Source organism: Callithrix jacchus, chromosome 7 (genome assembly GCF_049354715.1).
Source record: "Callithrix jacchus isolate 240 chromosome 7, calJac240_pri, whole genome shotgun sequence".
In the NCBI taxonomy this organism is placed as follows: domain Eukaryota; kingdom Metazoa; phylum Chordata; class Mammalia; order Primates; family Cebidae; genus Callithrix; species Callithrix jacchus.
In genome coordinates this window covers 58,498,501-58,513,303 of record NC_133508.1, presented here as the reverse complement: position 1 = coordinate 58,513,303, position 14,803 = coordinate 58,498,501, and the positions used below count along the sequence as shown (strand labels likewise).

Below are 14,803 nucleotides of genomic sequence, written 5' to 3'. Positions count from 1 at the left end.
ACTGTGTCTGGCCCCTCTTTTTTCCTTTTTGAGATGGAGTCTCACTCTGTCTGTCAAGCTTTAGTGCAGTGGCATGATCTCTGCCCACTGCAACCTCTGCCTCCTGGCTTCCAGTGATTCTCCTACATCAGCCTTTTGAGTAGCTAGGATTACAGGTGCACGCCACTATGCCTGGCTAATTTTTTGTATTTTTAATAGAGATGGGATTTCATCATGTTGATCAGGCTGGTTTTGAATTCCTGACCTCAAATGATCTGCCTCCATAACCTCTTGGAAAGTTACCTGGAATAGTGAAACCCAATTGGAAAATCATTTTCATATGCTAAAGTTGCCATCTGAAATATTTCATGTTTTCCACTTGCTGTTTACTTCAAAGAGATTGGTGGCTAATATTTCCGCTTGTTAGCATTTCATTCTTTTTTTTTTTTTTTGAGATTGAATCTCACTCTGTCACCCAGGCTGGAATACAATGGTGTGATCTCAGCTCACTGCAACTTCCGCTTCCTAGGTTCAAGTGATTCTCGTGCCTCAGCCTCCTGAGTAGTTGGGATTACAGGCACACACCAATATACCCAGTTAATGTTTGTATTTTTAGTAGAAATGGGGTTTCATCATGTTGGCCAGGATGGTCTTGATCTCTTGACCTCGTGATCTGCCCGGCTCTGTGTCCCAAAAAATTGGGATTACAGGCGTGAGCCACCGTGGCCAGCTGAAAATATTTTTATTTTTATTTTGAGATGGAGTTTCGCTGTTGTTACCCAGGCTGGAATACAATGGCGCGATCACTGCAACCTCCGCCTCCTGGGTTCAAGCAGTTCTCCTGCCTCAGCCTCCCAAGTAGCTGGGACTACAAGCGCGTGCCACCATGCCCAGCTAATTTTTGTATTTTTTTAGTAGAAGCGGGGTTTCACCTTGTTGACCAGGATGGTCTCGATCTCTTGACCTCGTGATCCATCCGCCTCGGCCTCCCAAAGTGCTGGGATTATAGGCGTGAGCCACCGTGCCCAGCCCACAAGTATTAGTTTTAATGTTGTTTTTTAATAAAATAAAAGTATATATAAAATAGATATGTACAGTTTGAAAAATAAAAATTAGCTCAGTAATCATTTTAGTAAACAGAAGTTCTTCAATTTAGTCAAAATCATAAAAATAAATTAAATTTAATTGCCCTAAGAAATAAAATAGCATATTTTCTTTTCTGTTTTTGAGATGGAGTTTTACTCTTATCTGCCAGGCTGGTGTATAATGGCATGATCTCTGCTCACTGTAACCTCTGCCTCCTGGGTTCAAGTGATTCTCCTGCCTCAGCCTCCCCAGTAGCTGGATTTGAAGTGCATGTCACCACATTCATCTAAGTTGTGTATTTTTAGTAGAGACAAGGATTCACCATGTTGGCCAGGCCGGTCTTGAGCTCCTGACTTTAGGTCATCCTCCTGCCTTGGCCTACCAAAGTGCTGGGATTATAGATGTGTGTCACCGCACCCGGCCTTAAATAGCATGATTTTAGAAAGTGGAATGAAATGGGCCGGATGTGGTGGCTCATGCTTGTAATGCCAGCATTTTGGGGGGCTGAGGCATGTAGATCACCTGAGGTCAGGAGTTCGAGACCAGCCTGGACAACATGGTAGAAGCTCATGTCTACTAAAACTACAAAAATTAGCCAGGATGTGTAATCCCAGCTACTCAGGAGGCTGAGGCAGGAGAATCACTTGAACCCAGGAGGCAGAGGTTGCAGTGAGCCAAGATCGTGCCATTGCGCTTCATCTTGGTGACAGAAGGAGACTCTGCCTCAAAAAAAAAAAAAAAAAAAAGAATAAAATATTTCCAGGAGAGTTGAAGTCCCATGTTCCCTTCAGTGATTGCATCAGTCTCGATTTTTATGTATTTATTTATTTATTTTGAGACAGAATTTCAGTCTTTTCCCAGGCAGATTTGCACTGGCACACTGCAACCTCTGCCTCCAGGGTTAAAGCGTTTCCTGCCTCAGCTTCCCGAGTAACTGGGATTACAGACATGTGCCACCATTTCCGGCTACTTTTTGCTACTTTTTGTATTTTTAGTAGAGACGGGGTTTCAGCATGCTGTCCAGATGTGAGCCACCGTGCCTGGCCTATTTTTGTATCAAAATTTATTTTAACTTTTTTCTTTTCTGAGACAGAGTCTCACTTTGTTACCCAGGCTGGAGTGCAGTGGCACAATCTCGGCTCACTGCAACCTCTGCCTCCCTGGTTCAATCAAGTGTCTTGCGTCAGCCTCCCAAGTAGGTGGACTACAGGTGTGCACCACCATACCCAGCTAATTTTTGTATTATTAGTAGAGACAGGGTTTCTCCATGTTGGCCAGGCTGGTCTTGAACCCCTGGCCTCAAGTGATCCGCCCATCCTGACCTAGAGTGCTGTGATTACAAGCATGAGCCACTGTGCCCTGCTTCAGTTAATTTTTATAATTAAGCATAATATTAAAATCAACTTACAGCAAGAGTGATTTTTTTGTTATTCCAGGTTTGTTCCCTAGAAAAATGTATTTTCTTTTCATCTTTTGAAAATGGAATGTGGCAGGCAATAGGGATAGTAAACTTTTTTAAATATTAAAAGCTAAAGAGTCTGTCAAATTTGTATGGCCTTTGAATGTTTTAGATTCGTGTTAATATGTCTTGGGTGTATATTTTGGAAATTGTTTTCTATAGCCCCACTAAAGAATAAACAAACTCTATGCGTTTAAGTTAAGGTACCTTTTGATTTCTCTATCTCAGCAGAACCTTCTAAGTCTCAGACACGTAAACCCAAGTGCGGCAAAGGAACTCATTGCTCTCGAAATGCGTATATGTTGGTTTATAGACTGCAGACTCAAGAAAAGCCCAACACTACTGTTCAAGTTCCAGGTAAGGCAGTTTTCCTGGATTATATCAGGCAGGTGTTTTAGAGTGCCATACTCAAAAATTAATGATAAGGAATAGATTGCTTTTATTTATTATGATAAATTGATTCCATATGATAAATATTGGTGAAAGTAAATATTAATCACATTTACTTTTAAGAAATGAGCATCTGAAATAAAGCAATGCAATTATGAAAAAAATGGGAAAGTAGGCCAGGCATGGTGGCTCATGCCTGTAATCCCAGCAGTTTGAGAGGCTGAGGCAGGTGGATCACGAGGTCAAGAGATCGAGACCATCCTGGTCAACATGGTGAAACCTTGTCTCTACTAAAAATACAAAAAATTAGCTGGGCATGGTGGCGTGTGCCTATAATCCCAGCTACTCAGGAGGCTGAGGCAGGAGAATTGCCTGAACCCAGAAGGCGGAGGTTGCGATGAGCCGAGATCGCGCCATTGCACTCCAGCCTGGGTAACAAGAGCGAAACTCCGTCTCAAAAAAAAGCAAAAAAAACCAAAAAACAAAAAACGAAAAAATGGGAAAGTAATCAAGACATGTATTTAAAGTATAATTTGGTTTTATTTTGTTTAGTTTATGGAGTATTTGTGAATTTTATCCAATTATTTATAAATTTTCTAGACTTCCTAATGAAAAGGTAGCATTGCTGCTGCCCCGAAGACAGTCTTAGTCATTTTACTCACCAGTTTTCTGAGCTTAGTGGTGTCATCTATTCTAAAGTGGTGATTTTGAGCCATTCGATTTTTCTGGGAGGCTGATGATGTCATGGAGAGCTAGGTGAGGGGAATCAACTTAGTATTCCAGTGGCTGTCTTCAGTTTTATTTCTGCCTTCAGATTGGAGGTTTCTAGCAGACAGGGAAACCATAGTTGGAATTTCTGCCAATGTTTTAATCAGTATTTGATATAATTTAGAGATTAGCATGATTCACTATATTTGAATACAAGGATAAAGTTGTTTTTTGTCTTTGTGTTTGAATAGCCTTTCTTCAAGAGCTGGTAGATCGGGATAATTCCAAATTTGAGGAGTGGTGTATTGAAATGGCTGAGATGCGTAAGCAAAGTGTGGATAAAGGAAAAGCAAAACACGAAGAGGTTAAGGAGCTGTACCAAAGGTTACCTGCTGGAGCTGGTCTGTAAGATATTCTGGGACAGCACTGTTGCCATTAAGTGCCTTGTTTTTTTTTATATTCACAAATGTATATGAAGAAACTTGCTTAAACTTACACTTTCTGATAACCCACTAAAGCCAGCTTAAACACTCTAAAAGTACTCTGTAAACCAGCAGTAACTTGATGTGTAGCATACCATATTATTTCATTACCTTGTGCTTTTAAAAACGAGAAGCTGTTAATAAATTATAACATTTAGATCAGCACTCTGCATCCATGAGTATTGTAGATATTTATATTTTGTGAGATACTGACTTGTTTAAGAAAAATCCGATTGGATTACTATGGAAAAAGCAACTTGCCTATTCTGTTTCTTTGGATACTTTGTGACCTAACAGTATTAACAGGCATTCTGTTATATGAGTACAGTTTTTTTTAATACTATTAGATTAAGTTGAAATTTAATATCAAATATTATGCTGAGAGTAGAAAAGCTTTCTGCTGACCCTTGATTTCTTAGTATTATCCTACATAATCCAGTTTTATCCCTTTTCTGTGTATGTTTATTCAGGTTTACCTGGTATCAAAATGAAATCAAATTAAGCCTTTTTAAAGGCTGACGTGCCATTTGTATTAAGTTATCTTTGTCATTTCAAAGACACGAATTCCCAAACCTAACTCCTACTTAAGGAAGAGAGACAATTTAGTCCTTACTTTAGAAAATAAATACTTAAGCATAATTGTACTTGTGGTTTGTCTTTTTAATATCTTAATTTTCCATTACTAGTATAACTTAAAATGTAAACCTAAATTGCTGAGTCTATAAGAATAGATTTTAACTGAATTTTAATTTGATTCTGACCCTTCTTTGTAATCTGTTACTTTAATTCTGTCCAAGGGTTGGCATTATCAATTAACCTGACCTTAATTTAACTGGAAATGATTTGGAAATGAACCCATGATTTAAATCTATAAATTTATAGGTCTTTGTTCAAAGGTGTCAGGACCTAGAAATCTATTTTTTGAACCTTATTCACGGTTTCCTGTGTCCACTGGACAAGAGAAAGGGACTTAACTGGGTCTAAAGTGAAATACTTACTTGAACCACTCTTTAGAACTACAGAGTTCAAAGATGTTATATGTCAAGTTAGCACTGTGCTTCCTTTGGATGTTTTCATTCAGCATATAAGAACCTTATGTTCTTAGAATATGTGTGTGTTCTTAGAATATTTCTCTGTGTTATTTATACTTTTACCAATTATGAGCTATATAATTATTTTCCATTTGCAGTAAACTTATATTGTAGAAAATCCACATTCTAAAATCATGTAGAAGCTCAAAGTTAATGAGCATGGTTTTGTGCTGGCAAGAGAAATCTTTTGTTAGGCATTTCTAAATCTTATTTTTGTGTGTGAACATATCTAAGGAAAGATCTTCCTAAAATCTAAGCCTTACTAGAAATGTGCTTTTGGCCCTTTTTATTTCCATGAAATATATACTTAAATTCTCTCTAGATAAAATGTTTCAAATGTTTTTGATGCTGCAATTGTTCTAGACTTTATAACTTTTCAAAGAAAGTGTGTCATGTTCAAAATCTACCGTTTTTTTTTTTTAAATTAGGAAGAACTTTGAACCAAAATATACATTTCGCTGTGTACAATCAGCTCCTCATTTGGAGTTGATTATATCCATGGCCTTTGGAAGGCAATGTTTGTAGTTTACTGAGTCACAAATATGAGGGTTATATTAGAGGGGCGTACTCAGAGTCTTTTTCTAGTGTGGAAACATCTGTATCATAAAAACTTTGCCACAAGCAAAATCTGCCTTAACTATGAGACTTGTGCTCCACTTGTATTCTCAGGCAAGCTCTTGGCAGAGATCAGTGCAACTCTTTGTGATGATAGAGACTGAAAATGGAAAGAAAAGCTTCTGTGACCATATTCACTCTTCCTTCATGGAGCCCGCAGTGCAGAGCACTAAAATGAAATCTGGAAAACTTGCTGAGTTAGTAATAAGCAGGGTATTAGGTTAGAATTCTAGGCCTATTCTCTGCGTTCTTTCTTCCTCCTCTTACTATAAAACCATACATATCGTTTTTCTAATCATCATATCTTACATTAAATTTATATTGGGCAATTCAAAAACCAAAACAGCATGCTTCCCTTGGAAGTTTTCTGTGAGATTGGAAAATGTTGTCTTGAACTAACTGCCTTTGAGTCACATTGTTGCTGGACAGTCAGGGTCACAGTCACCCTAGGCTTTGCATTCCTGCAGACATCCCTGGCAAGGAGGGCATTGTGCATTTTTAGCTTTCCTAGATTCTTTTCATTGTGACGGCCAGGATTCTTAGGGTTTATTCTTTCAGTTAGCAATAACAGGTACTGTCCTCAGTCCACTCCTCCCCAGCTGCTGGGGAAACTAGAATGCCGAGTGAATTTTTCTTGAATGTTGCTCTTTATCACAATCCCGTTTTTTTCTCCTTTGATAGCCTTCATATTACTCACCATTTTAATCTATGTGACTGTCCTTGGGAAAAGATTAGAGAATGCTGAGACTTTTATTTTGCTCTCAGAAAGGGATCATTTATCTTTGCATTCCCCAGATACCCAGTGTACTCTATCCCTGGCAGATTAAGTTTGATAAATGGCAAATAAAGTCGAGAGATATTTTGAATGTAATTAGCCATACCATGATATTACTGTAAAGTGCTACAGCTGTGTTACATCTACTGCATCTTAAGGTCTCTCTCTCTCTTTTTTTTTTTTTGACAGAGTTTCACTCTTGTTGCCTAAGCTTGAGTGCAATGGCGCTATCTCTGCTCACCACAGCCTCTGCTGGGATTACAGGCATATGCCACCACACCCAGCTAAATTTGTATTTTTAGTAGATACGGGGTTTCTCCATGTTGGTCAGGCTGGTCTCAACTCCTGACTTCAGGTGATCTACCCACCTCTGCCTCCCAAAGTGCTGAGATTACAGGCATGAGCCACAGTTCCTGGCCAACATCTCCTCTCTTATATATTAAGATTGTATAAATGTATAATTAACTTTTCCATATCTCTTTTCTTCCAAAAAGCTCAAAATGCTTCACATAGCTTATCTTTTATACTCAACAACATCCCTGTGAGGTAGGTAGAAGGCAGGTATTATTACCTTCATTTTACAAATAACAGCCTTGAAGCAAAGACAGTTTGAGTGACTTGCTCAGCTTCATTTTCTTGGTGGCAGAACTTGGATTAGACTGTGGCCTCGACTCACAGTCCTGTGCTCTTCCTCTGCAGCCACATTCAAGTTGACCAGTCAGAAGGTTCTTAGTTGATGTACAGTGCCAAATTTTGTTTTTGTACAAACTGTAATGATTTACTGTAAAATTAAAATGGGAGTTAGTTTTCTAGACATGTAACTCTCTGGGGAGTATAAAACCTGGTCACAATGGGCTTTGCATTGCAGTATCTATCCCTCAGATCTCAGAAGGAGTATATAATACAAAAATATAAATTCAACCTCTGTATGTTTTCTTCTATGTTTTATGCTGGGACTCACTGGAGATCTTTGTAAGTAATCAAAGCTGGCCCTTTATCTTTGATTTTGGCTTTTAGGGAACTCTGGGACTTCTTTGCCCAAATTAAAACTCATTTTGAGGTGTTTGGTTTTTCTTTTAGTTTTTGCAACTTCAAAATTGATGATAACTCAGTTCTAGTGTATTTTATCTTGGAACTTATTTAAAATAGGTTACTTTCTTGAAATAAATAATAATATAATGAATAGATCATTACATGGATGTGGGGGGGATTAAATACCTTTTTAAAATTGCTGTCAGTATTATCTTGAAAGTTCAGTGGTTAAAAGGGACTTCTGAAATGTGGTCATAGCTAGTAAGGTTAATTTCTAACTTCAAGCTCAGTTTGGCTTCTTATTTTAATTTTCACATGTATATCACATATGTGTGAGAAGTACTCACAAAAAATAATTTATGAAATAAATATAGTAGGGCATGAGGTTGTATGATTTGTGAGGTAGTGATGGAGCATGATGTGTAGTCAGCAAACATGGGTGTCCTGATCAAAGCTCTTCTGTGCTATCAAGCAAGACTCTCTGTGGATGCCTCTTGTAGAATGTGGTTAATAATACCAGCCGATCTCATAGGGCACTGTGCAGACTCAGCATTGAACTCAGAGGAGTGGCACCTAACTGGAGCTTTGTGTCATACTAATCAAACATCTTCCCCCACACAACGATTCTTCTGATTCTGCTAACTCTGGACAGAGTTTGCATTGTCTTTTGAGAGAAATGAATGTATCACTTAGTCAAAAAACTGTAAAAATACATAGGCTCTTTTCGATGCTTGCTTTCTCAGAGCCCTATGAGTTTGTCTCTCTGGAATGGCTGCAAAAGTGGTTGGATGAATCAACACCTACCAAACCCATTGATAATCACGCTTGCCTGTGTTCCCATGACAAACTTCACCCAGATAAAATATCGATTATGAAGAGGATATCTGAATATGCAGCTGACATTTTCTATACTAGATATGGAGGAGGTCCAAGACTAACTGGTAATTCAAGATGTCCTCTTTGTTTAAAAAAAACAGCAGCTCATTAAATCTTCATCTTATGGTTTTTTGAGTGTGGTATGATGATTTGATCCCAACTATTTAGATCAGATGTTCCTTACACTTTGCAAAAAGGATTTGCTAAATAAAGTAGAAGTTAAGCAACTGATGCTATATTCTTAGAGGGTTGAGGTTCTAAGGAAGGGGGAGTGAATGTAGTTGGGTGTTTTTTTGGTTTGTTTTTTGTTTTATTTTGTTAAACCCTCTGAAAGCAGACAAAATAGGACCCTTTGGAGAAAATAGTCTGGTGGTAGTTTGTTACTCTAGATAATACTGTTTAAGGTACTTGAGCCCTTGTCTGGTTAATTTCACGTTTGTACCTCCATGTTACATGATTTTTTTTTTTTAATTTGAGACTGAGTCTTGCTCTGTCACCTAGGCTAGAGTGCAGTGTCGTGATCTCAGCTCACTGAAGTGTCTGCCTCCTGGGTTGTGATTTATGAGGTAGCAGTGTGATTCTTAATTAATCTCCCGGGTAGCTGAGAGTGGAGGCATGCACCACCATGCCTGGCTAGATTTTGTATTTTTAGTTGAGAGAGGGTTTCACTATGTTGGCCAGGCTGGCAGCCACTATACCTACTTCTCTTCTTAATTCACAATTGATAAACCATGCAATGGGAAGAGCTTTCACATTTTAGATGACTCCTAAAAATTCTATGTTTTAAACCAGGCCCTTCATTTTTCTTTTCCCATTAGTGTGCTTTGAAGATCACTTTCACCTGAAGATCATGATTTATAATTATATTTATGTTTACTCCCCCACTAGAACCTTAGTTAGTTATTTGATTATCGTCTCATAAAACTTGCATGTAAACCTTGTCAGATACTGTACTTAGGTACTTTTAGCATAATACAACTTTTTGTCTGTCATTGTTCTTTCTTTATTCAAATAACAATATTGCTATCTAATTGTCTTAGTAACAATTTAGGGTAGGCCAGGCCTGGTGGCTCACGCCTGTAATCCCAGCACTTTGGGAGGCCGAGGCGGGTGGATCACGAGGTGAAGAGATCGAGACCATCCTGGTCAACATGGTGAAACCCCATCTCTACTAAAAATACAAAAAAAAATTAGCTGGGCATGGTGGCGTGTGCCTGTAATCCCAGCTACTCAGGAGACTGAGGCAGGAGAATTGCCTGAACCCAGGAGGCGGAGGTTGCGGTGAGCCGAGATTGCGCCATTGCACTCCAGCCTGGGTAACGAGAGCGAAACTCCGTCTCAATAATAATAATAATAATAATTTAGGGTATACATCAATTTACTATATTGCCAAAATTTGTGACTTTGGTTTAGAATGTTTGTGTTTGTGAAGTGCTGAAAACATTTTCCTAACAGGAAATCTGTTTGAATGAAATATATTTCCTTTCATTCTTTCTTGCCTGTAGTGAAAGCCCTCTGTAAGGAATGTGTAGTAGAACGTTGTCGTGTATTACGTCTGAAGAACCAACTAAATGAAGATTATAAAACTGTTAATAATCTGCTAAAAGTAGCAGTAAAAGGGTATGTTGCACAGTGAACATTATGATAAACTAAGAGATTTTTAAGAGGTCATAACCAAGCAGCTCACTATTTGTTAAAAATAGGCCATTGGGATTTTTAGAAGGGTGATAAAGTGGATGGCAGGACCAGATCAAAAGTAAATTTTGCAATGACTGCCCTGTGACAATGATAAAGAAAGCTGGGTCACGTAGCCTTTGCCACTGTATTCCCTCCTGTCATTTGATTGGTCTGATTGGCATGAATGTAGGAAAAGCAGGATAATATTTAGAATGGAAACAAAATATTAGATCCCTGCAGTTCAATAGTGAACAATGAAAATGATGAAAAGTAGGAAGTAGGTTAAAAACAGTTACATGCACAGTAGCTGATTTTGAATGTTTGTAATTTACTTTTGTTGATGTTGTTCTTTTGAGACGGAATTTTGTTCTTGTTGCCCAGGCTAGAGTGCACTGGCATAATCGCAGCTCACCAAAACCTCCACCTCCCTGATTCAAGCAGTTTTGCTGCCCCAGCCTCCTGAGTAGCTGGGGTTACAGGCATGCGCCACCATGCCCGGCTAATTTTTGTATTTTTAGAGTAGAGGCGGGGTTTCTCCATGTTGGTCATGCTGGTCTTGAACTCCCAGCCTCAAGTGATCCGCCCACCTCAGCCTCCCAAAATGCTGGGATTATAGGCCTGAGCCACTGCACCTGGCCAGTTGTTTTTACAGGGAAAGAAGGGAGGACCCCGTTTGGAAATGTTACTTGTAGGCTCAAATTCACTTCCCAGAATGGTCAGAAGCACTTCCCTAAGTTTCTTTTTCCCCGGAGGGATAGGCTAAGTGAAGCACATAACGTATCACTTCTCCCTTCCAAAATACAGCTGTAGGTTTCTTCATTTGCTCAGGATCCAGTGTCTCAATAAATATAAAGAAAAAGAAAAAAAAAAAGGAAATGTTACTTCTATGGTTTAACATTCTCTCTTCCACAGCAACGATGGATTTTGGGTGGGGAAGTCTTCTTTGCGGAGTTGGCGCCAGCTAGCTCTTGAACAGCTAGATGAGCAAGACGGTGATGCAGAACAAAGCAACGGAAAGATGAACGGCAGCACCTTAAATAAAGGTAACGCTTTAAACCTATGTGTAGATCATTGTGAAATTATGATGAAAGTGTAAGTTGCTCATTCCTGTAGTCCCAGTTATGTGGGAGGCTCAGGTGGGCAGATCACTTGAGCCCAGTAGTTTAAGGCCACAGTGAGTTAACGCTAGCCCTACTGCACTCCAGCCTGGGTAACCGAGTGAGACCCTGTTTCTCTCTTTTTTTTTTTTCTTTTTTCCAGCATCTTGCATTGAAGAGACCCTGTTTCTCTAAAAAACAATTTTAGGCCGGGTGCAGTGGCTCATGCCTGTAATCCCAGCACTTCAGGAGACCGAGGCAGGTCAATCACTTGAGGTCAGGAGTTCAGGACCAGTCTGAGCAACATGGTGAAACCTACTACAAATACAAAAATAATTAGCCAGGGGTGGTTACCTCAGGTGATCTACCTGCACACATGTGGTCCCAGCTACTCGGGAGACTGAGGCAAGAGAATTGCTTGAACCCAGGAGTTGTAGGTTTTCATGAGCCGAGATTGCACAGAGTGAGATTCTGTCTCCAAAAAAAAAAATTTAGTAAAATTGGTTTAGTACCCATCCATGTAATTTTAAAGACAACTTTTATTAAGCTACAAGCTTTCAAAAATAGCGCAGAGCAAATAAAAGATTTTTAAGCTATTGAAATTCAGCAAGGACTCAGCAACTCACATGTAAAATTTTCCTTTATAACCTGTCATGCTTTGGGCTCAAGCTCTGTCTAGTTAATCACATGCAAAATGAATATTAATTCTGCTCTAGGCTGAGAGTTTAAAGAAAGGTTAAGTCTATTGCACATTGGCATAGTGTATTGAATGCTCAGTACATTCTGGTTTTGGATTATCTGCCACACTACCTTTGTCAAGTAAATGAGCTTGTACTTCTTTCATCAAGTAGAGAAGGCAGCTTTTGAATAGATTTTTGCTTGTAAATTATTCTGATGTTCCTATGGTTTCAAATCAGAAATTAAGTTATTGTAAATTAAACACTAAATTTAATTTTATAATCAGTGCTTTGTAAGATGTCAAGGAAATTTATTACTTTAATGTTACTGACCTTTATTGAAATATTCTGTATTTTCTGCATTTAAGAATTTCATATCATTTATATCATTTAATTTTTAATTTCATTCCATTTATTTATTTGAGATGGAGTAGATGGAGTTTAGCTCTTTTTGACCAGGGTAGAGTGCAGTGGTGCAATCTCTGCTTGCTGCAATCTCCACCTCCCAGGTTCAAGCAATTCTCCTGCCTCAGCCTCCTGAGTAACTGGAATTAGAGGCACACACCACCATGCCCAGCTAATTTTGTATTTTTGGTAGAGATGGGGTTTCACCATGTTGGCCAGGCCGGTCTTGAACTCCTGACCTCCAGTAATCCACCCGCCTTGACCTCCCAAAGTGCTGGGATTATAGGTGAGAGCCACTATGCCCAGCCTTTTTTTTTTTTTGAGATGGAATCTCAGTCTGTTGCCCAAGCTGGAGTGGAGTGGTGTGATCTAGGCTCACTGCAACCTTCACCTCCCAGGTTCAAGCAATTCTCCTGCCTCAGCCTCCCAAGTAGCTGGGGATTATAGGTACAGATACCCGCCACCGTACCTGACTAATTTTTTTATCTTTTTAGTAGAGATGGAGTTTCACTGTGTTGACCAGGTTGGTCTTGAACTCCTGACCTCAAGTGATCCGCCTGCCTTGGCCTCCCAAAGTGTTGAAATTACAGGCGTGAGCCACCCTACTATTTTTTTTAAATTCTAGAGATGAGGCCTCACTATGTTGCTCAGGCTGGTCTACAACTCCTGTGCTCAAGTGATCCTCCCACCTTGGCCTCCCAAAGTGCTGGGATTATAGGTGTGAGCCACTGCGCCTGGCTCATTTCTATCATTTTATATTTTATTTGGTATTGATCTTCCCATATCACTACCTTACTTCTTGAGGAAACCAACCCAGTATTAGTTTTAAACTCCTTGAGCTATGATTGTTAACATTTTCAAACTTGAAAAGTTTTTACTTTTTTTTGTTTGTTTGTTTCTTGAGATGGAGTCTTACTCTGTTGCCCAGGCTGGAGTGCAGTGGCCCGAAATTGGCTCACTGCAAGCTCTGCCCCCACGCCCCTACCACCCCAGTTCAAGTGATTTTCCTGCCTTAGCCTTCCAAGTAGCTGGGATTGCAGGCATGTGCCACTGCGCCTAGCTAATTTTTGTATTTTAGTAGAGACGGGGTTTCACTATGTTGACCAGGCTGGTCTTGAACTCCCAACCTCATGATCCACTTGCCTTGGCCTCCCAAAGTGTTGGGATTTCAGGTGTGAGCCACCATGCCCAGCTGAGTTTTTCCTTTTGATGGAAACATTTTATTGTGATATATAATTCATGAATTTAACATCAAAAAAACATTTGAAAAACTATACTATAATTTTATTGGTATCGTATGACTTTAGTGGTATTTATTTACTGCTTTTAAAGCCTCTTTATCTATCAGTGTCCCTTCATTTTTAGTAAAAGTGGATGCCATAATAGAAAGTGCCTTCATGTTGGCCTAGCTTAAAAATATTTTTCATGTTTCTTTCATAGTAATATGCCTCTGTTCTCCTTTCCCCATTAAAAAATTTCAAAAGCTTCAGGCAGCACAAATGTGACAGAGTAGGACTTCAAAGCCTTCCCACCAGATATAGTCACTGTAAATAGTGGCTTTTTATAATGGAGCTCATATGGGCACAGTTCTACATGTCTCCCTGTCAAAACATACAGCCTTTTTTTTTTAAAAAAAATGTTTTATTTACTGCATTTTATTTTGTGGATTCATTATGTTTGTCTGATTCTATTTTAATATGTTTACAATTAGTATATACACACAGATGTAACGAGGGTCCTTTTGTGTACTGTACTTAACATTATTACAGAATTTTCAGATTAATTTTGTGAAATAAATTTCTAGAAATTGCTGGATCAGAGAATTATAAATATTTATAATTGCCACGTACTGACCTATACTGGTAATTTTTTTTCAACTTATACATATTAGGGGGTTCATTTTTTTGCATGCTTTTGTCAACATAAAGAATACATCAGTCACATCTGGTTTTTTTTGCAATGAAGTTTTGCTCTTGTTGCCCAGGTTGGAGTGCAATGGCTTAACCTTTTTCGAAATATTATTGAGGTTGACCATCTTCTTAGGTTTGAGAAGTGATTTGTATGTGTGACAAAGAAAAAGAGAAGGCAGAATTATCCAGTCACGTTCTTTGCCCATTTCAAAATTTGACTTTCATGGGCATTTTTGTTGTTGGTGGTGGTGGTTTATTTGTTTTTGGTTTCTGTTTTTGTTTTGAGACAGGATCATCTCTCTCTGTCACCCCACCTGGACTGCAGTGGCACAATTGCAACTCCATGCAGCCTCTACCTAATAGGCTCAAGCAGTCCTCTCACCTCAGCCTCCTGAGTAGCTGAGATTCCAGGCATGTGCCACCATGACCAGATAATTTTTGTACTTTTTGTAGAGATTGGATTTCGCCATGTTGCTCAGGCTGTCCTCAAACTCCTGGGCTCAGGCAATATGCCTGCCTTGTCTTCTCAAAGTGCTGGGATTAT

The 14,803-nt window shown here is 39.1% G+C and overlaps 1 protein-coding gene across 13 annotated transcripts in view; it reads left to right on the top strand.

Annotated features, from left to right (window-relative positions):
• USP48 (ubiquitin specific peptidase 48) overlaps positions 1-14,803 on the top strand; it is a 104,428-nt gene that overhangs the window by 52,005 nt on the left and 37,620 nt on the right. For 8 of the 13 annotated variants that reach the window (XR_001912688.4, XM_078330682.1, XM_009000589.5 and 5 more), the window contains 5 exons: positions 2,753-2,881; positions 3,874-4,023; positions 8,361-8,558; positions 9,999-10,113; positions 11,083-11,213. Coding sequence is in view for 11 of the 13 variants with exons in the window: in XM_078330682.1 (XP_078186808.1) it covers positions 2,753-2,881; positions 3,874-4,023; positions 8,361-8,558; positions 9,999-10,113; positions 11,083-11,213 (723 nt within the window). In the remaining 2 variants the exon portion in view is untranslated. Of the gene's footprint in view, positions 1-2,752; positions 2,882-3,873; positions 7,558-8,360; positions 8,559-9,998; positions 10,114-11,082; positions 11,214-14,803 lie in introns of those variants that run through there. The other 5 variants (XM_078330679.1, XM_009000586.5, XM_078330684.1 and 2 more) reach the window with 2 other exon arrangements.